The following is a 22,635-nucleotide window of genomic DNA, read 5'->3' on the forward strand; positions in this document are numbered from 1 at the left end:
AATTTGTGTTTCATGGAAGAAAGTCGTACAGGTTTGGAACAACATGAAGGTGAGTGAATGATGATCATTTTCATTTTGGGTGCAATATCCCTTGCTTCAAAGCAATACCAATGAAACTCTTGTGTCATGCATTGCTTCAAGTGTTCAAGCTGGCCAAAAATGCATGATGTTAAAGTTGCAGTAGTGTTTACTTCAAGTCACTCAAGTTGACTACTTTCTAAGTATTTCACGGTTTTGTTTTAACTGTAATAGTCATCATTTACTGTTTCTTCTCGTTGGACCGATACCCGATCCATTTAAAAACGTCAGTATCGGAGCCAATACCAATCTATGTATCTGATCGGTGCATCCCTACTCTCACATTGGCAGCTTTTGAAGTTTTTCACCTTAATTCTTGAGAACACACTATAACTGGCCTCCATCTTCTGGCCAATCACTTTTGCTCGCTCCCCTCACCCCACCCCTGTAGGGGCCAGATGGGAGGTGAGGGAGGGGAGAGAGGAGGAGAGGGAGGGAGGGCAGAGTGAAAAGGATGTGGTTTGGCAGAAGGTGGATGGAGAGAAAGTGCTGATGGGGGTCTGGAGGACAAGGCCAGACAGGCAGTGGTGAAATGTGTAGTGTAGACCTATTGCACAAATACGCTCATATACACACACTTTTACTTTTGTATGATCACTATTGAGTAACGACCCAATGAAATTCAAATAATTTAAATTCAGCATCACATTAATGTCGATTGGGGCTGGTATCGCCAACGACCTTACAATACAATGCCCATCGCAATACACATGTCGCGATTTAATACACCGCGATGCATCACAATGTCATAACTGGATCGCAACTGAAACCGTGACAAAAGCACAAGAGATAGTGAATCTGCGCTGAATAGGGTTATGAACCTTGTTTGTATGTTGATTGCCACGAAAAACATTTCTACCCATCCCTCGTTTTCTTTAAAAAAAAGCAAAAAAATTGGGTTCCAGTTAGGCACTTACAATGGGAGTGAATGGGGCAAATTTTTGGAGGTTTTAAAAGGCAGAAATGTGTAGTATATCATTTTATAAAAGCACTTAATTCTTCTATTAAAACTCATGTATTATTTGAGCTGTAAATTGTTAAATTGTCATTTGTACAGTCGTTTTAGGGTTTGTAGATATTACGTCGTCATAGCAACGAAGTTATAAAATTGGTTTTAACTTTGCACAGAAAAGTTAATATCGCACTAAAATCATTTTAACACGCATGTTGTTTACGTCTTGTGGCTATACTTTTGAAATAATGAGTATTTTAATGTTTTCTGATTGGCCCCATTTACTTCGATTGTAAGTGTAACCAAAATGTGTTCCTTTTTCAAAATAAAGTTTTGTGGTAATAAACATTATGCCACAAATGCTGTTGATTGAGCTTAACTTGTATTGAACCCGGAATATTCCTTTAATGGTTCTTAAACGTGCAATTTTCCGCTGATGCGGAACACCGTATTAAAATACTCTTGAATGTTTCCTGCAGAGCGCAGTTCTGCAGCAGCGCTGCCTCACTACTGAATCTACATTGCGAAACATGCAGCGTGTCCAGTGTGGTCCAATTCCCTAACGGATGCCCCAATGAACCGGTCCTTTGAATCTACAGTGTGCAATTTCTGATTTGTTCGCAACAGGCTGCTGAGGGCAGTAAATGCAATATCAATTACGTTTCTTATTTGCAATGAGTTCTTCCCCAAAAGTACTAAAAGAATCGTTAAAGGACGTGGAATCATTAAGAGGAATTTGAATCGATAAATGAGAATGATCTCTTTGTGGTGTAGTGTGCACATGGAGTAGTTTTGCAACTGAAGCTTCACAGTAACAGACACCCTCTACAAAGTAGCAGGTTTCTAACTCGAAACTTAACAACAACCCCCGCCCCCCAAAAAACAAAAAATGGGCATGTATGTGATTTGCCTAAGTTTAGTCCACTTTTAGCATTTTTCTATTTAAATGATTATGATATAATCATAATCCTGCGTGTGAATTTTCAGAGCATCTTGTGAAAGTGCTTTTTACATTGTCATTCATTTTTCAAAATCACGCAGAGGGGTTATCACTAGCACGCAAGCAACAGCGAGAGAGGAGCAAGCTATTTTATTTATATGATGTTTTTCGCACCTGCATTCCAATCTACATCTTGATGTAGCCTAATCCTTCCTCATGATCACACAGTGTGTTTTCATCAGATGAATGGGAGGCTAAACAGTATTAAAGTGTGACGAGACTCGCGCTGCATGTGCAAGCCATTCGCGCATCACAAGCCGATCAACTATTTAGCCCTTTTCGGTGAATCGCACCTGCAAAATCCTAACACTTTATTTCCAGGTTTAATGCATATTTTGAATAGACTCAGATTTTTGAACCTCACGATGTGGGTTTATGTTTTCTCTTTTAATCTTTTAATGTAATTTTGAGTGTAACTGGTTTAAGGAGGGTGTACCTGTATGCTGGGTTGGAAATCTCAAGGATTAATAGTGGTGTTTTTTTTTTATTGCATTATGTGTTGTTCTGAAAGCAAAAAGAAACAAATGAAACAGAATGTAGGCTGCCATCCGCACAGCCTGACTGAAGCAAAGTATACTTTATAGTATGTATACTTGCACGATTAACCGAAAGTGAAGCGCTGCCTGCTCGTGATGTGCAAATGGCTTGCATGCGCTGCACGAGTCTGTTGGGTATACTGCACTCATCACATTTTAACTTTTTGTTTAGTCTCCCATTCAGCTCATAAAAACACGCTGCATGATCATGAGGAGGGATTACATCAAGATGTAGATTGGAATGCAGGTGCGGAATATATATAAAATAGTCAACTCCTCTCTCGCCGTTGCCTGCTGTACACTGTAATACAAATATAAATTTGGGTTTAAATGGTAGAGGTTTTGCCCCATTCACAAGCATAATGAGGAGAAAGCTTGGATAATGATGGAGAGCCTAACGAAGGAAGAGGAGGAGGCAGAAGGTTAATGAGGCCCAAGAAGGAAGATTGGAGGAGGAGAAAAAGAGGGGAAGAAACTGCTATTGTCTTGGGCTGTTGAGAAAAGAAAAAAAGAATAAGGACATAGCAGTGGGGAAAATCAATGGGCGAACAGAAGGACAGCATGCTGCAGAGACATGGGGGGCATCGCGCCATAATGTTGCCTGGGTCACACAGTAGAAGGAGGCCCATGGGGTGGGGGAGCAGGACAGGGAGTCTAGAGAACTATGCTCAGACCACACTACATTATATGCATGGATGTAGGAGCTCTAAAGAATGTTTAGTAATGTGTAACTATTTGCAATAAATTCGTAAGTTAGGATCAGGAGTCTGATTGCAGCATAAGAGAAAACACGTTGCAACATTGCAACACTGGGTTTTCCTGCAACACATTGGTGAGACTCAACATTTGGTCAAATACACAGCATCTACCTAATGGTGAAACAAATATTTTAGACTTTTTGCTATGTTTATCTTGTTTGAAATGCTTCTAATGTGACTGAAATGACTCTTTAAAAAGTGAACGAAATAGGCTTTAAATAGTGAACTATTGACCAACAAAGCGTGATTATCAAGAGGCAGATGTAAAGAGTTAAATCAGAACGAGAATATCATAAAGTTTACCTTAACATGGTGGCCCTCCATGTAGCGTGTGGCATCCCGAAAGAGTCGGTACATCACAAATCCTTGAGGGTCTATGCTGTCAATCAAAGGATACGCCGTCTGCGTGCATTCACAACATTATATATATTAATATTTTGACAGCATCTTTCTTGTGTGGAAAACAGTTGGAGATGAGGGGCAGAATGTTAGCCTCAGTCACCATTCACTTTCATTGTATTAAATAAAGATGCAATGCAAATGAATGGTGACTGAAGCTAACATTCTGCCTCATCTCCTTTTGTGTTCCATGGAAGAAAGGAAGTCATGTGTGATTGAAACAACATGAGGGTGAGAAAATAATGACAAATTTCATTGTTGGGTAACAATTTTTTACTCAAAAGTAAAATAAAACACAACCTATATAGGGATGCAAACTGATCGTGATCATATTTGTGCATATAAAGTTGTGATTCTCAAAACTGCAGTGCTAGTGGCTTGAAAAGCCTGGATAGTTCACCCCTAAAATGAAAATTCTCTCATCATGAACTCATTTTCATGTAATCCCAGATGTGTATAACTTTCTATCTTCTGCTGAACACAAATTAAGCTTTTTAGAAGAATATCTCAGCTCTGTAGCTCCATACAATGCAAGTGAATGGTGATCAGACCTTTCAAGCTCCAAAAATCACAAAGGCAGCATAAAAGTAATCCATGATTCCAGTGGTTTGATATACGTCTTCTGAAGCAATCTAATCGCTTTGAGTGCGAAACAGATCAATATTTAAATCCTTTTTACTATAAATCTCCACTTTCACTTTCAAAATGTGAAAGTGAAAGTGGAGATTAATAGTAAAAATGGACTTAAATATTGATCAGTTTTTCACCAATACTTATCATATCACTTCTGAAGACATGGATTTAACCACTGGAGTCATATGGATTACTTTTATGCTGCCTTTATGTCCTTTTTGGAGCTTCAAAGTTCTGATAACGATTTGCTTGCATTGTATGGACATACAGAGCTGAAATATTCTTCTAAAAATAAATTCTGTTTAGCAGAAGAAAGTCTCACATCTAGGATGGCATGAGGGTGAGTAAATGATGAGAGAATTTTCATTTTTGGGTGACCTATTCCTTTAAGCAGTAAGCCGGTTAAAAAAAAAAAAGCTCAATTTACATTCACATTCATTAGAATGAAAGAGAATGACAGCAGCAACTTGAAGGAAAAGAGGTCTACAAAACAAGGTTCATTTGCATGACTTAAGAAGTGTGGCCAGTGGCCACATCAGTCAGGTATCAGATAATCAACTAAACAGACTAAAGAAATAATCACTGGTGCCACATCAACAAAACAACATCAGACACACACAAACACTGGCAGTTTGACTGAAGCATAACATAAAAGTCTCACTAACAGCATCATTTAGGAAACATTATGTTTGAGCATTTGTCAAAAACTCCTTGTTTGTAGAATCAACAAATGTGTAGGTGTGCCACTGTACCCAAAATATAAACTATTGAGAGTGAGTTCAAATTAATGCTAAGCAGGGTTGGAAAACTTTACCTTACAATAGTAGCTGAAACAGTTAGTGTATGCAAAAACAAATAACAAGCCCATTACAATTGGCATTATTGTGGTAAATAGTTAGATGATTTCTTTTTAAGAACCCTGCAAACTCACCATGCCTGTCTCTGATGTGAAGATGACTATCTCATAGAGCGGGGCCAGTTGCTGGAACAGAAAGTCTATGCCAGGCCTCTTCTTGAAACGCCAGCCTGTGGCCAACTAGAGGAGGCAGAGATGGATCCCTTAAACATTAAATACACAATAAACATGCACACAATTTCAAAATGTAGTGCATTCAGTTCATTTTAGGGGAAAGAATACATATGTAACAGATTTTGGCCGCTAGACTGCTGGAGCATTCCACCACTGGCCTTCTCATCCCATCTACAGTGTGTTTTGCCTGCAGGTGATATTTTAGACTTGAACTTCGATAATTAAATTCATTCAACATTGCACGCCTGCAAATAGCTTTTATTTGAAGTACCATCTGGATTACATTTAAGAATAAATATGCAGTTAGTGGGTCTTTCTCAATCATTTACTTGTAAATGACAGCCCAACAATTCTGAAAAGTCTTTCGAAAGAGGACAGAACAGAATGAAGCACTTTTCATGGCATTGTGTCAATGTGTTGTGTTAAATAATCTATCAGCGTGCATGCTGACTTTCATGATCTTACACCAATGACTCTTAAAGGGATAGTTAACCCAAAAATGAAAATTCTCTCATCAATTACTCACTCTCATGCCATCCCAGATGTGTCTTTCTTTCTTCTGAAGAACACAAACTAAGATTTTAAGAAGAATATTTCAGCTCTGTGGGTCCATACAATACAAGTGAATGGTGATCAGAACTTTGAAGCTCCAAAAAGGAAATAAAGTCAGCATAAAAGTAAACCAGATGACTCCGGTAGTGTAATCAATGTCTTCTGAAGCGATCCTGTTGGTTTTGGGTGAAAACTGATATATCGGCTTTACCAATTAATCGGTCCTGATAGTTGCTTTTTGGAACAATCGTTATCGGCAAAAATCTATGCCGATAGTTTATTTTTTTTCTTTTCTTTTCTCCCCAATTGGACTGCCCAATTCCCAATGCACTCTAAGTCCTCGTGGTGGGGTAGTGACTCACCTCAATCCGGGTGGCGGAGGACAAATCTCAGTTGCCTCCGCGTCTGAGACCGTCAATCCACGCATCTCATCACGTGGCTTGTTGAACGTGTTACCGCGGAGACATAGCTATCGCTATCCTCTGTGGCATCCGCGCATAACTCACCATGTGTCCCACCGAGAACCACATTATAACGACCACGAGGAGGTTACCCCATGTGACTCTACCCTCCCTAGCAACTGGACCAATTTGGTTGCTTAGGAGACCTGGCTGGAGTCACTCAGCATGCCCTCTTTTATTCCTCCTTAATTATCCGTTCCTCTTATAATTACGTCTTTAAAATTTAACCAATGACATGCAAAGAAAAATGCAACTATATGGAAACGTCCCTCGTCAGCACATATATCGTGTCTTCAACTTCATATATTGTGAATAATAATAATAATAATAATAATCATAATATATAGGCTATAAAAAGCTGAACTTAATAAATATTAAAAACAGAGCATTGTAACGAATCCAAGTCTCTGTCATTTCAAAATAAAAGTCCCGATGGGTTTCAGGCTTGTTTAGTATTAAAAGTCCCACGTTATGCATCCAGTTTTCTTTTTTTCTGATTATTATTGGGATTTTGGTTGAAAAATAAACCACATTTGGGATTTCATTCATTTTGTACTCTGGCCTCTATGTCTGTGCAGACTATGAAAATGTTATTACAGTCTATGAATAGTTTTTTTTTTTTAAACTATCGGCCAATTAATCGGTTATCTGCCTTTTCCACCACCTTAGTTATTGCTATTGGCAAAATCCACTATCGGTCGACTTCTAGTGAGAACAGACCAAAATGTAACTCCTTTTTCACTGTACATCTCTCTTTGGTGATCATGATTTTAAGCTCGATTACACTTCCTATAGCGGCATCTAGCGCTTTGTGCATGCGTTAAGCACAAGTGAAAAATTTGATACATTTTGGTCTGTTCTCTCCCAAAACTGACTGGATCACTTCAGAAGACATTGATTAAACCACCGGAGTCATATGGTTTACTTTTATGCTAACTTTATTTCCTTTTTGGAGCCGGATTCACAAGAAAGTTCTTAGGATAAATTATAAGAAGTTCATAAGAACGTTCCTAAGTGCAATTCTTAAAAAAATTGTTAAGAAGTTCTCAAATATTTTCTTAAGAACATCTTTTTTTTTTTTCTTAAGAATAAAAGTACAGGCTTTGACGTTGTCTGAGCAGCCTGATAATGGAGTTGCCTTGTCTAATAGCCTACAACAAATTTAATACTTCAACACTGGTAAATCGTAACAATAAATGTATCTTTTAACATTTAAAAAAAAAATAGCAAGCACCTCGCAATAATTTTTTTTAAATGTAAAGTGCGTGAGATGTGTTAGGAGAAATGTATTTGCTGCTAACCATTTGATAACTTAATTTAACATGGAGGAAAAGAAACAAAAACTTTAGTAGACAAGAGGTTCTTGTTGAGGAAATTACTGCAAGGAAAAAGTTCCCCTTAGGAAGCTTGATAATTATATCACGTTGGAAATTAAAGAGCACCTATTATGGTTTTTTAACGTGCCTAATTTTGTTTTAAAGGTCTCATACAATAGATTTACATGCATCCAAGGTCAAAAAACACTTTAATTTGCTCATAACTTAAATTGCAGCATTAAATCTTTCTCCCAGTGTCAAAAACGACTCGTTCAATGATCCATCCTAAAGGATTCATTCTAAACTCCTCCTTTCAGAGAGCATACTCTGCTCTGATTGGTCAGATGTCCCAGTCTGTTGTGATTGAGGGCGGGTCAAAGCTGTTCGCGAGCAGCCAATGAAGACCAGAGGTGGGTTTGTTACCATATTACGTAGGTTAGTACAGGAAGTAAGTCTGGAATTACTAACGACTCGTTTCAGTTGTTCAGAATTGGTTCTTTCTTTTGGGAGTCAATAACTCCATTTGTCATGCACTTTGATTTTTGAAACTTTGCAGACTTTTTTACATTCACAAACAGCTATAACACACTACATGAAAGGTAATATCTGAAAAACCATAAGTGCTCTTTAAGAGCGGGTAAATGGGAAAAGGTGGCGGAGGCTGTCTCCGCTGTGCCCAACTCTGATAGGGATGTGGATGGGGGGTGAAAAGTCTCAGCTTTCTAATGTTATAATTATTATGTTTCTATGAACTCAAAAGATCACGTAGAGCACTATATGCAGCGGATCCATTTGAAAAAGCATGATTGGTCAACACATTAAGAAGCTTCAAAACAACATTTATTGTTTGAATTTGGTGATAACATTTACATGGTTTGAAAGCTGAAAATAAAAATATAATTAAATCACAAAACAGTCAGAAACGTGTTTTGGTCTAAAATCACATTTCTACATAAACAGCCCATCGCGACTTCAGACTCAACATGATAGAACGCATCACATTTAAAACAACCCAGTTAATTCAATAAACATCTTACCTTTTAGAATTTAAGACAACTGTGACTTTATCCTATCTTTAAGATGTTATTTACGACGATTTTTAAGAAAAAAAAAGTCGAAAATTGTAATGCTTCTTAAGTTTTTTTTTTTTTTTAAGAACAATCTTAAGAAAAAAGAAAACAACTTTCTAAAAAAGCTTTTTCGTGAATACAAAATATTCGTAACTTTTTTCTTAAGTTAGAAATTAAGAAGAAAATGGTAATTTTAAAGTAAGAATTTTCTTCTTAAGAACATTTCGTGAATCCAGCCCCTGATCACCATTCACTTGCATTGTATGGAGCTACAGAGCTGAGATATTCTTTTAAAAATCTTTATTTGTGTTCTGCAGAACAAAGAAAGTCATACACATCTGGGATGGCATGATGGTGAGTAAATGATGAGAGAATTGTAATTTTTGGGTGAACTATCCCTTTAACAAGCAGACAAAGTGTAAAGTCATTTAAACACCTTAAACATTTTACATTTACATTTTATGCATTTGGCAGATGATTTTATCCAAAGAGATTCAATATTTTGGGAATCAAACCCATGATCTTGGCAATGCTAGCACCATGCTCTACCAGTTGAGCAACAGGAACCCCTAAATGGTTTCCATTTCCCTGATAAATGATTTACCTTTATCGGGGTCTGGTCATAAACGGTTTAAGCAAAAACCAATAACAAATAGATTTTGACCTATTACACCATTTTTACACTGAATATAAACACCTTTACCAGCTTACTCAATGTGCGCAACTTATGTGCGCATGCCTGTTTACAAACTTTACAGATAACTTCAGAGAGCTCACTCAGCATTTTAGCATACATCTTGGCTAGTTCTTTTTTTTCTTTATTCTTCTGTACATAGAGATAGAAACCATAAGTGTGGCTTAGATTAACATATACTTAAAATTGTGCTATGAACTTGTTCACTGCAACATATGGCACAGCACAGCCATGTATATCCAGTATACATAAAAGAAAGACAAATTCAAAAACAGAGTACAGTCACAGACAAAGCATCAGTTGAGGTTAAACAAAAATCACTGTGCCATGCGCAACGGTAACAGTCTGCTGAGGAGTGTCAGGTTACAGGTGGGTTATGCTCCAGCTGTCACCTGTGTGTGGCCCTTCCCTCACAGCTGGCCAGGTAGAGGGAATAAATGGGGAGGGGGAAATAGGTAAGGGAGATCGACAGGTGGTTGGCCCAAAACAGCCAGATCCAGATGGCCTCATACAATTAACAGGAATTGATAAGGATAGTTTATCAAAAGGGGAAAATCTTTCAAACTGTTAAAATAACAAGATCGTTTAATAGTAAATTATAAAGACAGAGACACTTTATTGCAGATGGAATCCAACAGAGTACACAAAGCATGTACACAGGAGCAGCCGTGTTCATCTTGGGACTGCCTTCGGCCTGCAATTAAACACCCACCAAAAGTCTAGATTTCATCTGGGGTTCAGAGACTTATGGTATGCACTGATATTACAGAGACTGCAACTATCTAGATTTAAGTAGCCTACCATTTCCTGGAACCATGTTAAATTTAGATCTGAGAGTGCAAAGTTTGGGACTGAAAAATAACTGTTGGAAAGAATGGAGAGCACGTCTTCTAGCAAAGTCATAGAATACAGTCACATGCAACTGGAGCACAAGATGACTCAAATTTAGACATTGAGCAGATTATGAGACATTTATGCAGTACAAATCAATGCATAAAACTGGTCAACTAGGGGGTTGGAGTTATCAGTAAATCAGAGTTTGGTACCAGCAACACCAAACATGGAGTCAATTCCAAGGGAACTTACTGATAAAATGTACTGAAAGTCGCTTTGGATAAAAGCAACTGCTAAATGCATAAATGTATAATTCCAAAGAGATTAAATTAAATCCCAATTGGCTGGCCAATTTTGGGCCCAATACATGCCACTAACCATCCTGCATAAATTCCTCAATCCTGAAAGATAGGTGATTTCTTGGTTACTCTTTTTCTTTAATGGACAGGACAGTGAAAAAAAAGGGGAATGGGATTGGGACATGATGCAATCCAGATACGAATTTGCATCCCTATTAGCACATCAGCTCTTTTTATGCGTCTTCAGCACTACACTCTGCTCTGACTTGCTTGGTTAATGTAAATGAGATGTGAAACCTACCGACCACTCTGGATGCAGGAGGACATCAGTGAGCTCCAGCACTAGAGTGTATGGAGGCTGATAATAGGGTTCTCGCAGAGGGTCTGGGAGAAGCTTTGGGCTTGTGGGCTCAATGATCATCTTCATTGAAACAGAAAAAGAACATATTTAAACATCAGATTATGTTTTAGGAGCAGTTTTTAGTAAGTTACTCAAAAAAGTTATATAAATTACTACTCTAAAATTGTAATGAGGTTAATTTTTAACTTTAAAGATTACTTTAAAAATTAATCACATTACTAATTACTTAAGTTATTTTCCAAAACACTTTTCACAGAAAAGCTTTTGTTTTTCTGCTCAACAAATATAAAATACTGTCTATATTTCCTCCTTGTTCATTGATTCATCGCGATTATCTAATCAGCAAAATGTGTGGCAACAGTGCAATGCATAAAATCATGCAGATACGGGTCAGGAGCTTCAGTTAATGTTCATATCAACCATCAGAATGGGGGAAAAATGTGATCTCAGTGATTTCGACTATGGCACGATTGATGGTGCCGGACGGGCTGGTTCGAGCATTTCTGTAACTGGTGATCTCCTGGGATTTTCACGAACAACAGACTACAGTTTACTCAGAATGGTGCCAAAAACAAAAAACATCCAGTGAGCGGCAGTTCTGCGGACAGAAATGTCTTGTTGATGAGAGAGGTCAATAGAGATTAGCCAGACTGGTGCGAGCTGACAGAAAGGTTACGGTAACTCAGATAACCACTCTGTACAATTGTAGTGAGCAGAATAGCATCTCGGAATGCATAACACATCGAACCTTGAGGCGAATGGGCTACAACAGCAGAAGACTATGTCTGGCACTTTATTAAAACCATATTTTTCCTAATAAAGTGCTCAGTGAGTGTACATATTATTATTTTACAAATATGTGTAAGCCAAGTAATTAACTTAATTGAAAGTCAGTAACTACAGAATAATCTGATTATAAGAATTTAGAATGTAATGCACTGCACTACTTTTTGTCCTAAAAAGTAATTATAGTGCAGTAATTAATTACTTTGAAAATAGAATATAACCAACACTGCTTCCAAAGAACAAATACAAAATGTTTATAGTATCCTCTCACCTGTCTGTAATCTTTGAAGTATTTGAAGGTTCTTTTAAGCTGCTGAATCACAGGAACATCTAGAAGACAGAGAAATGCATTGGTGAAGCCTGAAGAACAAAATATTTCATCCGCTTATTGGTATAAAGAATCATTTTAACCATGAGCATTATTTTTGGCCGCCTACAAGCCATCACAAAACTTCTGCAATTCAGTACTTTCTATTCAAATGACCAATGCCTGCTTTTATAAAAATAAATTACTTTGGGCCTTTTGTGGAAAGCCATTTTCTTAATACCCCAAAACCAATAACACCAACATGCTCCAGATAATAGTTTCGCCAGCACTATCAAATAATAATAATGGCCACTTCGGGGGCCTGGGTAGCTCAGTGGTAAAATACGCTGGCTACCACTCCTGGAGTTCGCTAGCTCGCTAGTTCGAATCCCAGGGCATGCTGAGTGACTCCAGCCAGGTCTCCTAAGCAACCAAATTGGCCCGGTTGCTAGGGAGGGTAGAGTCACATGGGGTAAACTCCTCGTGGTCGCTATAATGTGGTTCATTCTTGGTGGGGTGCGTGGTGAGTCGAGCGTGGTTGCCGCCGTTGATGGCATGGAGCCTCCACACGCACTATGTCTCCGTGGCAACGTGCTCAACAAGCCACGTGATAAGATGCACGGGTTGACAGTCTCAGACGCGGAGGCAACAGGGATTCGTCCTCTGCAGATAAAGTGGCGGCACACAGGTTCCACGCGCCTCCTGCCTGGTGCGCTGTGCGTCTGTTAAGGCAGCCAGCCCGCCAAGGGGACCCGTTGACAACATCAGTGCACAAGTACAGAGGCTGATTGGGAGATGTGGGGGAAGGACAATACAAACTGCTTAAACACCCTCTCCTCTGGCCGCTCTATCCCTTTCCTTCCCTTTCTCCTGTCACTGTTTGATTAGTTCGGAGGGGCAGTGTTGTCTATTGGCAGCCTCCAATGGAATAAGCTTTCCCTTGAGACTAATGAGTAAAACGGGATGGATGTCCCCTCATCACACTCATGTTGAAGGGAACTGTGAAACAGTGGTAGTGTTAGTAGGTTCCTGATTTATAGTGAAAGCATCACTGCTTGGTTTTGAAAGTAATAGTTCACAAAAAACAAACAAAACAAAAAAAAACACGTCATTATACACACAATCATGTCGTTTCAAACTTGTATGCTCTTATTTCTTCCGTGGGACACAAAATAAGAATTCTGAAGAATCTTCATGCAGCTTTATTCCATGCAGTAACAGTCACTGTAACCTGAGCTGGCAAGATCCAAAAAAGATAAATAAAAAAAGCACTATTAAAAATGGTCCATACGACTTCTGCACTATATTCCAAGTCTTCTGAAGCCATATGACATTCAAATCTTTATTCACTCTCAAATTAAATATTATTTATTTATTTACTTATTTTTATTTACATAGCGCCTTTCCACAAGCTCAAGGACACTTTACACTCCATATATATTTAACAGGACAAAGTACATTAATATACATTTCAACAGAAGTTACAATCTCAATTACAAAGGGGGAAATAAAACATCAATCAGTAATAGATAGATAATGCGCTGAGAAAAGATGTGTTTTAAGCTGAGATTTAAAGATAGAAATAGAGGTGATGTCATGGAGGCTCTGAGTTAGAGAGTTCCACAGTTTAGGTGCAATTACACTGAAGGATCTCCCACCAAAAGTGGACAGATGAAATCTGGGGATAGACAACAATTTGGAATCAGAACGAAGAATGAAGTGCGTGCTGGTGTGTATAGATGCAGCAGATCACATATATAACGAGTTGCCAGATCACTGAGAGCTTTGTATGTCAGGAGAAGTATTTTAAACTTAATAAGGCATGAGACAGGCAGTCAGTGAAGACTAAACAAGATGGGAGTAATGTGTGCAGAACGCTTGGTGTTAGTGAGAAATCTAGCTGCAGAGTTTTGGATGTATTGTAATCAGGCAATAGTTTTAGCTGGTAGGCCAGTAAAGAGGAAGTTACAGTAGTCGAGACATGATGATATGAAAGCATGAACTAGTGATTCTGCATCCTTCAAACTGAGAATAGGGCGAAGCCGTGCAAAATGTGATGTAGATGGAAGAAAGCAGTTTTAGTGATGGTTCAGATTGTGGGCTTCAAAAGTAAGAGATGGATCGAAAGTGATTCCCAGATTCTTAATGGTTTTAGAGGGTTTGGTCAGATTTCCATCAATATTGACACAAATGTCAATATTTCTTATAAGTGTTTGTGGCCTAGAAATAATGATCTCAGTTTTGTCAGAATTAAATTTGAGGAAATTATTGTTTAACCAAATTTTTACATCATTGATACAGGCAGTTAATGAGCTGATGGCATGTGTTTCATCAAAATGTGTGGATGTATAAATCTGGGTGTCATCAGCATAGCAGTGATGAATGAGACCATGACGACAGATGATCTGACCTAGTGGGAGAATGTAAATTATGAACAGTAGTGGACCCAGTACAGAACCCTGGGGAATACCCTAAGTGAGAGGAGCAGTAGGAGATTTGTTTTTCTTAATTGAGATGAAATATTGTCTGTTAGTGAGGTAGGAAGAAAACCAGGATAGAGCAGTGCCAGTAATACCAATATCTGAAAGTCAGGAAAGGAGTGTTTTGTGGCATACAGTGTCAAAAGCAGAGCTCAGGTCAAGCAAGATCAGATTATTGAGAAATCCAGAGTCAGCAGAGGAGGAGGACATCATTAAAAACCTTCAAGAGAGCAGTTTCAGTGCTGTGGAATAGGCGAAAACCAGATTGGAAAGGGTCATAGAGATTATTAGCTGCAAGATGTGATTGTAACTGGGTGGATACAACTTTTTCCAGAAGTTTAGATATAAAAGGCAGGTTAGAATTAGGATGATAGTTGCAGAGGAAAGATGGATCTAAGTTGGGACCTTTAAGGACTGGCATAACAGCGGCAATTTTAAGATCAGTTGGAACAATGGCAGATGAAAGAGATGTGTTTATCATATGTGAAATAGGTGCCAAAATGACTGAGTCACAGCATTTAAGAAGGGAGGTTGGGGTAGGGTACTGATGAGTGGAAATGTAAAACTAGATCACTGACTGATGATGGACTAGTGGGAGTGAAGGAGGAGAAAGGGCGGATAGGATGTTCAGACAAACATTCGTGCAGAGGATCTACAGAAATATTTGACATGAATGTTTGTTAAATGGAAACAATTTTATCTTGAAAGAAGTGCAGAAATGAGTCACAAAGTTCATCAGAGCAGTGCGAGTCCTGAGCTGGCGGGTGAATTAGCTTATTCACCGTAGCAAAGAGGGCTCTAGGTCTACAACTTGCTTTTTGGATGATAGAGAAGTACATTGAACGTGCAGTGTTGAGTACTGCTCTGTACTTCAGCTGATGTTCTGTAAGAGCTAGGGAATGAACAGTGAGGCCTGTTTTTCTACAGAGTCGTTCAAGATGATGACCCGTTCTCTTCAATGCCCGCAGTTCAGGAGTAAACCAAGTCGATGAGCGAGAAGAGGGCACCAGCTTTGTCTTGATGGAGGCATGCTCTTCAATAGCAGCTGAGGTATCTGAATTATAATTTGAGAGGATGTTTGAAGGACAGGACAACTTCGAAGAGTCAGAAAGTAAGGGTGCACAGACAGGTGGAGAATGATGAGGGGTCGACTGCTTTTAGGTTTCGATAAGATACCAGTTTTCTTGTATGACTTACAGTGAGAAAAATTAAATAAGTTTGTGAACCGAGAGGCCAATTTGTGTACCAGTTGTAGAAACCTTATTAAGACCTGATGTACAAACTAAGTCAAGTATATGACCATGGGTATGGGTAGAAAAATTCACATGCTGTGTTAAATTGAAGCATCCAAGAACATTCATGAGTTCATTAGTATTTGAACAGTCAGTATCAACATGGATATTGAAATCACCAAGCAGTATAACATGGGGAGACTTAGCACAGTCGTGAGTGGGTGAGAGTGAGTATTTCTCCAAGTTCAGAAAAAAGTGAGGCTGATACTTTGGAGGTCGATAAATCAATAACGGAATGAGAGGAGTTTCACTAACAATCTTGAGAGCCAGATAAACCGCTCTCATAACATCAACGAACAACAGCTAGTCCGCCCCCCTTTCCGTGAGGTCGGGGTTTAGACAAATATTTGTATCTGTGGGGAGTAAGCAAATTTAGTTGTAGAAAGTAATTAGGTGTTTGCCAGATTTCAGTTAGCAGTAGCATGTCCCGTTTTTTTTAATCAGTGATGAATACATTAAGAATTGACGCTTTGTCTGTTAGAGAGCAACAGTTCAATAGTGCCAAATAAATCTGAAGTGTTTTGATATGGAGTAGTGATCATCTTTAGTTAAATGCCACAGTGAAAGTGAGTGAGCAACTTGCGGATGAAACATCAGTATTACAGCACCGTCTTTTTGTTCAGATAGATGGAATTGCTGTGGGAGATGAGCGATAGACAGACTGGAGATTCCATTGTAAGCGATGGATATACTGCGCACTAGCCGGAGGATTCAGAGTTCACATGTCTCAAGAGTCTAAATGCGGATGGCAGTTTAAGACTAATTCGTGATGTCAGTAGTTGGATTTCCATGACATGAATGCAAAGGACAAGAGCGAGGAAGATAAAAAACGCTTTAATAAATGATATCCAAGACATGTTCATATGCGAGATATAGAGCAAAAACAGTCATGAGAATATGGCAATTGCAGAGCTGCATAATAATTTGAGAGAGAATAAGGACTTACATTTTGGTCTGATCACACATAGCTTAAGAAGTCTTGGAAATAGTACACAAGTCACATGGACTTCTTTTATGGTGATTTTATAGTGAATATAGTAAATGTTTATTTATTACGGTTATAAGTTTGTCCATTATGGAGCTTGACATCCCGATGCTTGACATCAACTATGAAATGTTGTTGTATAGAGTTGAATAAAGACTCATTTTAATTTCCCTTTAAATGGCAATGGCACTGTGAGGTTTTATGACGATAAAATGTTAGCCATGTTAAAGAAACACATGTGGCATCTAAAGTTGAGAATAAAAAAAAAAAAAAAAAAAAGATTTACATTTGTCATTTTTAAAGGAGTGTTCTGAAGAAAGTTTATATACTTTACATTGATCACAGTTGTCTGTTTAACTTCAGCTCAAACTGGCACACATCTGCCCCAGCTGCATAAGTCCTTCCTTCTCCACATGGCCAAGATCAATACAAAGGGTGAACAGTTACAAGAACCGTTACCAAGACTGATCCAAGACGACACCAGAGAAGGAAAAAAAAAAAATTTGCGCAAAACAATTGGGTCCGCTTTTGAAAAACCTCGTCCTAACCTTGTTTGTCAGTGTAAACGGCAAGGAGTCCTTTTGTTGCTTCACAGAGGGCCTGTGGCACTCTGGAGGGATGTCCATTGAGTCCCAGGCGAGGAAGGAGGGAGAGGAAGATCGATGGTTAGGCCTCTGGACACAACAAAAGCCTCCTTTAATCCTGCACTGGGTTGGCATATGCTTCGCTAGTTTGCCAAAGGCCATTACTCAATTGCCTTTCTTCCTCCACCCCTTTCTTTAGAAGCCTCTTGATCTTCTCCCCGTCAATCGCTCCTTTCTCCAGCAATGAAAAGTGGTCTTTAGGTGTGGCCTCTCTCAGAGCTATCATATGGGGATCTATCTCTTCTGTGGATAGTGTACCAGGCCTGTGGTAGTGTTCTCCTGGATGGCCTGTAGTTCACTGTTTGTTTAGAGTTTGAAGGGCTTTGTACAGTTGCAATCAAAATTATTCAACCCCCCTGACCAGCAATACATTCTGGTGATGTGAATTAAAACACATCAACTAAAACCTAAGTAAACAAAGTAAGTTTTTAATACACATTTGAATGATTTTGAGAAAGAGTTCAGTTTACCCAAATTGTAAAACAAAAAATAACTAATTCTCTCCACAAATGTCATGTCAAAAGTATTCAACCCCCAAAGTCAATCATTTGTGGGCAAGTTTCAGGTAAGTGTTCTCAAGCTTCGGACACCTCTCTATTAGAATTTTTACACATTTCTCATGAGCAAAAGCTTCCAGCTCATTGACATTCTTTGCTTTCTGTGCTGCCACTGCTTCCTTGAAATCCCAACAAAGGTTTGCAATGGGATTTTAATGATGGACTGAAAGGGCCTTTTAAGGACATTCCACAACCTATCCCTGAACCAGATTTTGGACAACTTGGATGTATCTTGTGTTATTGTCTTGCTGGAAAGTCCAGTGATCACCGAGCTTCAATTTACACACTGAAGGTATAAAATGTTTCATGCCAAAATGGCCTGATACCTGAAAGAATCCATGGTGTCAGTCACATAGTCAGGATTGCTGTTTCCTGCAGCCGCAAAACACCCCCATAACAGGACTGACCCACCTCCATGCTTGAACTGTGGAGATGGTGTCGTTCTTGTCATCACCTTGTCATCTTACTCCAGACGTACTGCTGACCCATGGGTCTAAAACTCATTTTCAGTTTAGTGTCATACATCTATAAAACCTTCTTCCAGGACTCCACAGGTCTTTCCTAATTACTTCTTGAATATTCAAGTCAACATTTCCCTTGGTGAAGTTTTGTTTTCTTCCACACTCCAAGAAGGTTGCTGTTGTACCATATTTAAAAAAATGTATGAATGGTGCTGCCAACTTTGTCTATTGGAAATTGAAGTGCCTTGGAAATGTACTTTTAGCCATGACCTTTCTTGTGTAATGAAATAATCTCCTCTATTAGCTTTTGAGACAGCTTATATTTAATTGCATTTTTTGCATAGAGATACATTTTTGCTTACAATGCTAAACTTACATTTTAAAACAAGTGCCATTGCAGATTGATGACTTAATTTTGTTTTAAAACAATTAGTATAATATGAATAATTATAAAGTGAATAATTTCGATTGCAACTGTATGCATTCTATTTGCAACAATCACTAATGTAACAAACAAAAAAAAGTCTTCCGATTCCGACAATACATTCTTCCTGTTACTGTTTGGATCAAGCTCTGTGCTTTAAATGTGCACTCAATGTTTTTCCTTATTTAAAAAGTTTTACTTCTAAAGAAATGAATAGTAATTTTGAAACCTATGTATAAAATCATGAACACTCATGTAAAATAAATAGTTCAGTCATATCAGTAACCTTATAAAAGCTCTATTATTCTACATAGAGCAGGGGCACCTCATGGGGGCAGCCATGTTTGCATCACATGACCAGTTTAGTACTACTTACTTAATCTCAGTAACTGCCCTGTTATTGGACACTTTTATTTATGGATTAAGTTAATCCTGGCTTACTGTGCATGGTAAATTTCTACAGTGGCATTGGTAACTGAAAACTACTAGGGCTGGGTATTGATACAGATTTCCCAATTTTATAAGATTCTGATTCACAAGCTCTCGATTCGATTCCAATTCAATATAGATTCATATGGGTATATTTCAGTTATAATGTTCCTTTTGCTTACATATGAAAGAAATTCTCTCCCAGCCAATGCTGTTAACTATACAGGGGACCTTCTTACTAGGTACATTACGAAATTATTAATTTTATTAATTATATTTTATTAGTTTTTCATCATTTTGGCTTTTTAAAAATGAACAAATCCATGCATCCAATCAATAAATAAGATAATATATATTATTGGATATAATTTTTTGTTACATGTTCATGTTTAACTGCATAATTTGTACTATTTATATGTATTTACATTGATTTGTTGAACACGTGCTTAAACTGGTACTGTCTCTTTAACAAAAAAACGGCATTTCTGTAAAGAGCGTCTTTAAATGAGCGCGTGTTAATGAGCGCATGTTAACGAGAGAGACTCAAATGGCTTTACCTCATCTGTGCCATGCATGATAAGAATTAAACTTTTATTTTTGTTGTTTTTGATCAACAACCGACTCCAGAGGACTGAAAGGGTACATTATTCAATGGGTTGCATGGACGTCGTCTTTGGACATGCCTTACACGGAGTAACTTTTACTCTCTGAATACACCACCACAATACTACACAAATACTGGTGAGTGAAATGTAAACATTTACCAGCCAGTTGCCAAGTTTATACTTTTTAGTCACATATGACGAAATTTGATTGCAAATACAAGTGATTTCCTCTCATTGTAGTAGAGTGTTGTGCATAGAGTAAAAGATCGATCTTGGGATTTAAGAACTGATATTGAGATTGTTCAAATGAAGATTGCGATGCATCGGGAAATCTATATTTTTACACACCCCTAAAAACTACTGTTTGAATGATGCAGAATCCAGGCCACTAGGTATCAGTGTAAGCCATACTTCGACATACTTTAAAAAATTACTGAGTGCACCATTAATTGTGTCCTTTGCTACCTGAAATAATAATCACAATTAGTGGGCAACCGATATAATGTTAAGGCTGATAATTTGGTTGATATTTGGTCTCTTTAACATCATAAAACCCCACGTACACATGCATGGAAGTTGTATTTTGGCTTCGCTATACGCAACGCATAATTTAAATTCATTTAAATGGACTGATCTCAGTTCAGAAAACTTTGGGGTGTCAGTAAAGGACTACACGTTCATGTGACAAAACAACATGGCGCTGATCACAGAGGAGTTTGTCTTCGGGAGAAAATCCAACAACAACTGCAACAAAAAAAGAGACTCGTTTCATCCAATAAGCCATTTTAAAATGAGCGATTTATCGCAAAATGCCACGCTGCTAAGCACAATATACACTAATGTGTACTTTAGAGCATTTTCTCCTTAGAAATCATCTCCGGTTACTCTTGTAACCTTGGTTCCCTGAGATGAAGGGAACGAGACATTGCTGAACGCTCTGGGGAATTCCTTTTCCACTACCTAGTTGAAGCCTTCGTATCATAACGCCACTCTTATTATTGGCAATGGGGTTTGAGCCCTGCCCTTTTAGGCGAGCATTTGCCCTATATGAGTGGGCGCTCACGCACATTTCTTCAGAATTTTCTGACTGAGGACAAGAACACATCACTTGTACCTCGCAACTCTGAAGTAGTAGTGCGTCCAAGTTTGCAACGTCTCGTTCCCTTCATCTCAGGCAACCGAGGTTACAAGAGTAACCAGAGACATTCACTATCGATTCCCATCACGCCACTCTATGTAACGTAACACCATTGGATGCACCAGGGTATAAAACACTTAGAAGAACATGTATATAAGGTCACAGGCCCGTCAGGCAGTGATTTAGTATAATATCTCTTTAGTGAAATGAAGAACCCCACATGGTGAAAACCAGACGGGAAGTTAATCATAGTCTGAGGTTGTGTCAGTCATATAATACATACAGTATAATTTAACCCCTTCGTACCAAAGGTAGGGAGGGAGGTTTTATTATTTTTACTGGAAGTGCTTGTGACTTCTAGTGGGAGTAAATTGGGTAGCAGCCTACACAGGTGACTGTATTAAATTATAACTGGTAGCCCGCCCGTGATAAGGGGCTCGGGCTCACCTGCCGGGTGTTGGAATAGTACGTTCTCTAGACAGAGAGGACTCGTGAAGTGATGGACACCACGTCTAGGTTATAAAGAGGCCATGCCTCTAGTTGAATGCACTTTCACGCCAATAGAGCATTTCACGCCCTGTGATTCATAAGCGAGGGCGATCGCATCAACGATCCAGTGAGATAGCCTTTGTTTGGAGATAGACATGTCTTTTGTGCGTCCTCCTTAAAGGGGACATAGTATGCCCCCTTTTTACACAATGTAATATAAGTCTCAGGTGTCCCCACAACGTGTCTGTCAAGTTTTAGCTCAAAATACCTCACAGATAGTTTATTCTACCATGCCTTTATACCCCTGTTTTGTAGCCCTGTTCCTAACGGGCTGTTTTAGTGTCTGTAGCTTTAAATGCAAAGGAGCTTGAAGTGGGCTGTGCCTTTCCTGCTGGTGCCATGGATATCCCGGCGACAACAATGCAGGAGAACTTAAACAGTTAAAAAATTATAAATAACACGGAGAACACTCTAAGTCAATCATCTTACTGTATTGTGCATAACAAAGGTCGAGTTATGAAATATGAAATACAGCTATAGTTGTCGAAAATACCACTATCGTTTCATAATCTTTTTTGAAATAATGACCGGTTTTATTACATTTTGCATGACCACTCAAGCAGGACTGTGGAGGATGCTAATCAGGTTATATTGTAACCGAAACAGAGCTATAGCTTCATTGTTATGGAATAAGGTAGTTAGGGACTAGTTGCTAAATTACACAAAGCACAATGTTTTCACAACGTGTTTTTCAAGCAACATGCAAACAAGCAAATTCAGAAAGCCAAATTGCAAACATTAAAAAGTGCGAAACTTACGACTTGCAAATCTGAAATTGGATAATGGAGAGTTTGTATCGATCCATCCTTAGCTTTGAAGCAAATCCAGCCTTGTGTTGACCATCGTTGATGAAGCAGTCAGAGTTAGCACAAGCGGCTCTAGCGAGAACATCAATATGGTGGACTGTGCGATGCTCACTCATGTTTTAATGAGGGCGGATCTCTTCGCCAGCCGTGGGCAGTACCTTTCCCCTTCTGACGTTATAAAGGGCTGCAAACCAGAACG

General features: G+C 38.6%; 1 protein-coding gene across 1 annotated transcript in view; it reads right to left on the minus strand.

Annotated features, from left to right (window-relative positions):
• The window catches only part of LOC127421862 (mitochondrial import inner membrane translocase subunit TIM50-like), a 60,058-nt gene that overhangs the window by 6,882 nt on the left and 30,541 nt on the right, over nt 1–22,635 (minus strand). The window contains exons 5-8 of the mRNA XM_051665042.1: nt 12,031–12,089; nt 10,914–11,033; nt 5,288–5,392; nt 3,628–3,726 (exon numbers count right to left, since the gene is read on the minus strand). Of these exons, the coding sequence (XP_051521002.1) occupies nt 3,628–3,726; nt 5,288–5,392; nt 10,914–11,033; nt 12,031–12,089 (383 nt within the window). The remainder of the gene's footprint in view (nt 1–3,627; nt 3,727–5,287; nt 5,393–10,913; nt 11,034–12,030; nt 12,090–22,635) is intronic.

Source organism: Myxocyprinus asiaticus, chromosome 31 (genome assembly GCF_019703515.2).
Source record: "Myxocyprinus asiaticus isolate MX2 ecotype Aquarium Trade chromosome 31, UBuf_Myxa_2, whole genome shotgun sequence".
Classification (NCBI taxonomy): Eukaryota; Metazoa; Chordata; class Actinopteri; order Cypriniformes; family Catostomidae; genus Myxocyprinus; species Myxocyprinus asiaticus.